The 1,496-nt window shown below is 39.4% G+C and overlaps 1 protein-coding gene across 1 annotated transcript; it reads right to left on the reverse strand.

The window, feature by feature from the left end:
- Positions 1-222: 222 nt before the first annotated feature.
- On the reverse strand, positions 223-1,260 carry SARC_14180 (hypothetical protein; the record flags this gene model as incomplete). The annotated part of the gene is made up of 2 exons (XM_014291687.1): positions 223-596; positions 1,194-1,260. Coding segments are annotated over 2 exons (441 nt in total), but the record flags the coding sequence as incomplete, so codon positions are not given.
- Positions 1,261-1,496: the final 236 nt, after the last annotated feature.

Raw genomic sequence — 1,496 nt, forward strand, 5'->3', positions numbered from 1 at the left:
CATATATATATATTGATATATATATATATATATATATATATATATAAATGTATATATATATGAATATGTATGTATATATATATATAAGTATGGATATATATATATATATATACATATATATATATATGTATATATATATATATAGCATACATACATATATATATATATATATATATATATATATATAGACAGACAGACAGACATATATAAGAAAATACATACATTGTCAACTCCTAACGCCCGGCAGCTGCCATACACAAGCGCAGAGAAGCTGCCCACAGAAAGCACAGTGGCGATGGCAAGCGCACTCGCCGCGGAACGGTAGTCCTTCTCTCCTTTAGAGACAGCCGCTTCTTTTAGCGCCTTTGTGTGCTCCTGCATTAGACCCCCTTCTAAGTGCGCTGGTATGTGTAATAGTATGGGTATAGGCTTCGTACGCTTTAAATCGGATGTATTGTTATGACCAAGGCGTGTTGTGTCTGTATGGGAGTGTGACAGTTGTTTTTGACGTTGTTGTTGCTGAATAGTCATAGGTGTTTGTCTCGCCTTCGTCTTCTTTCTAATACCCCTTCGTAGACCTAGCATGAATCCGGCGCCTAACATAGAAATGGAGAACCCCATAAAGAGATTACGATTGAAGTTTGGATCTGCCTGTGCGCCGTCCAGGTACTCTGTTATTCTCGACCTTGTTTGCGAAGGCGCTGTCGCTAACGTAGACTCATTTGTCACCATTGTGTCACGAGTGAAAAACCAGTGTAATGTGACCTAGATAAGACGCACTTTACAACAGTGTGTGCATGCGGATTGGAAAGATAATATATATATTTACATATATCAAAGCCTCCTAAATTGTAAATATACATGTTCATACAAGTAAACCCTAAAATAGTGAGGGGGGGGGGGGAATAAGGCTGGGGCACAGGAAGGCTTTTTTTTAATGATTTCCGGTTTGTTTTTAAAAACAAAATTGTGATTATTTTGTGGCCTGTGAGACCGCCGTTTAGCAGATCGGCAAATTAAACCCTATCGACCCTTTCACTCTGACAGCTTTGGAGAAACACTGCAGCAGTAGTTAGATATATTGCAGCCACAAGCGAGTCATGTTCATAATACAAACAGTCAATTCTCAACCTGAATAGAGAAAAAGAGAAAGAGAGAGAGGTGGATTCAAATTGCTGTAAAGATGTCCTTACCTGTACCCAAAACAAGCATTGCTTTGAGCAACAATAAAAACCCAGTCGTTTTCATGGACGTCAGCATTGGAGGGCAAGATGTCGGCAGAATGAAGTTTGAACTTTTTGCTGACAAGGTATGTCAAATTATGTGCCCTTTCTCATGATCTGACATGCGTCCATGCGTATAAGTATGTGATTGCCTCGAGTTTCTGCTTTCATCCACCCTAAGTTGTACTGTAATGTTATGGACCTGCGTGGTTCTCTTATGGAACGTACCAAACGTGCGGAAGCACTCAGTCTAAGATGGGTAAGTGTTCGCCC

This window comes from Sphaeroforma arctica (assembly GCF_001186125.1).
Source record: "Sphaeroforma arctica JP610 unplaced genomic scaffold supercont1.4256, whole genome shotgun sequence".
Taxonomy (NCBI): domain Eukaryota; class Ichthyosporea; order Ichthyophonida; genus Sphaeroforma; species Sphaeroforma arctica.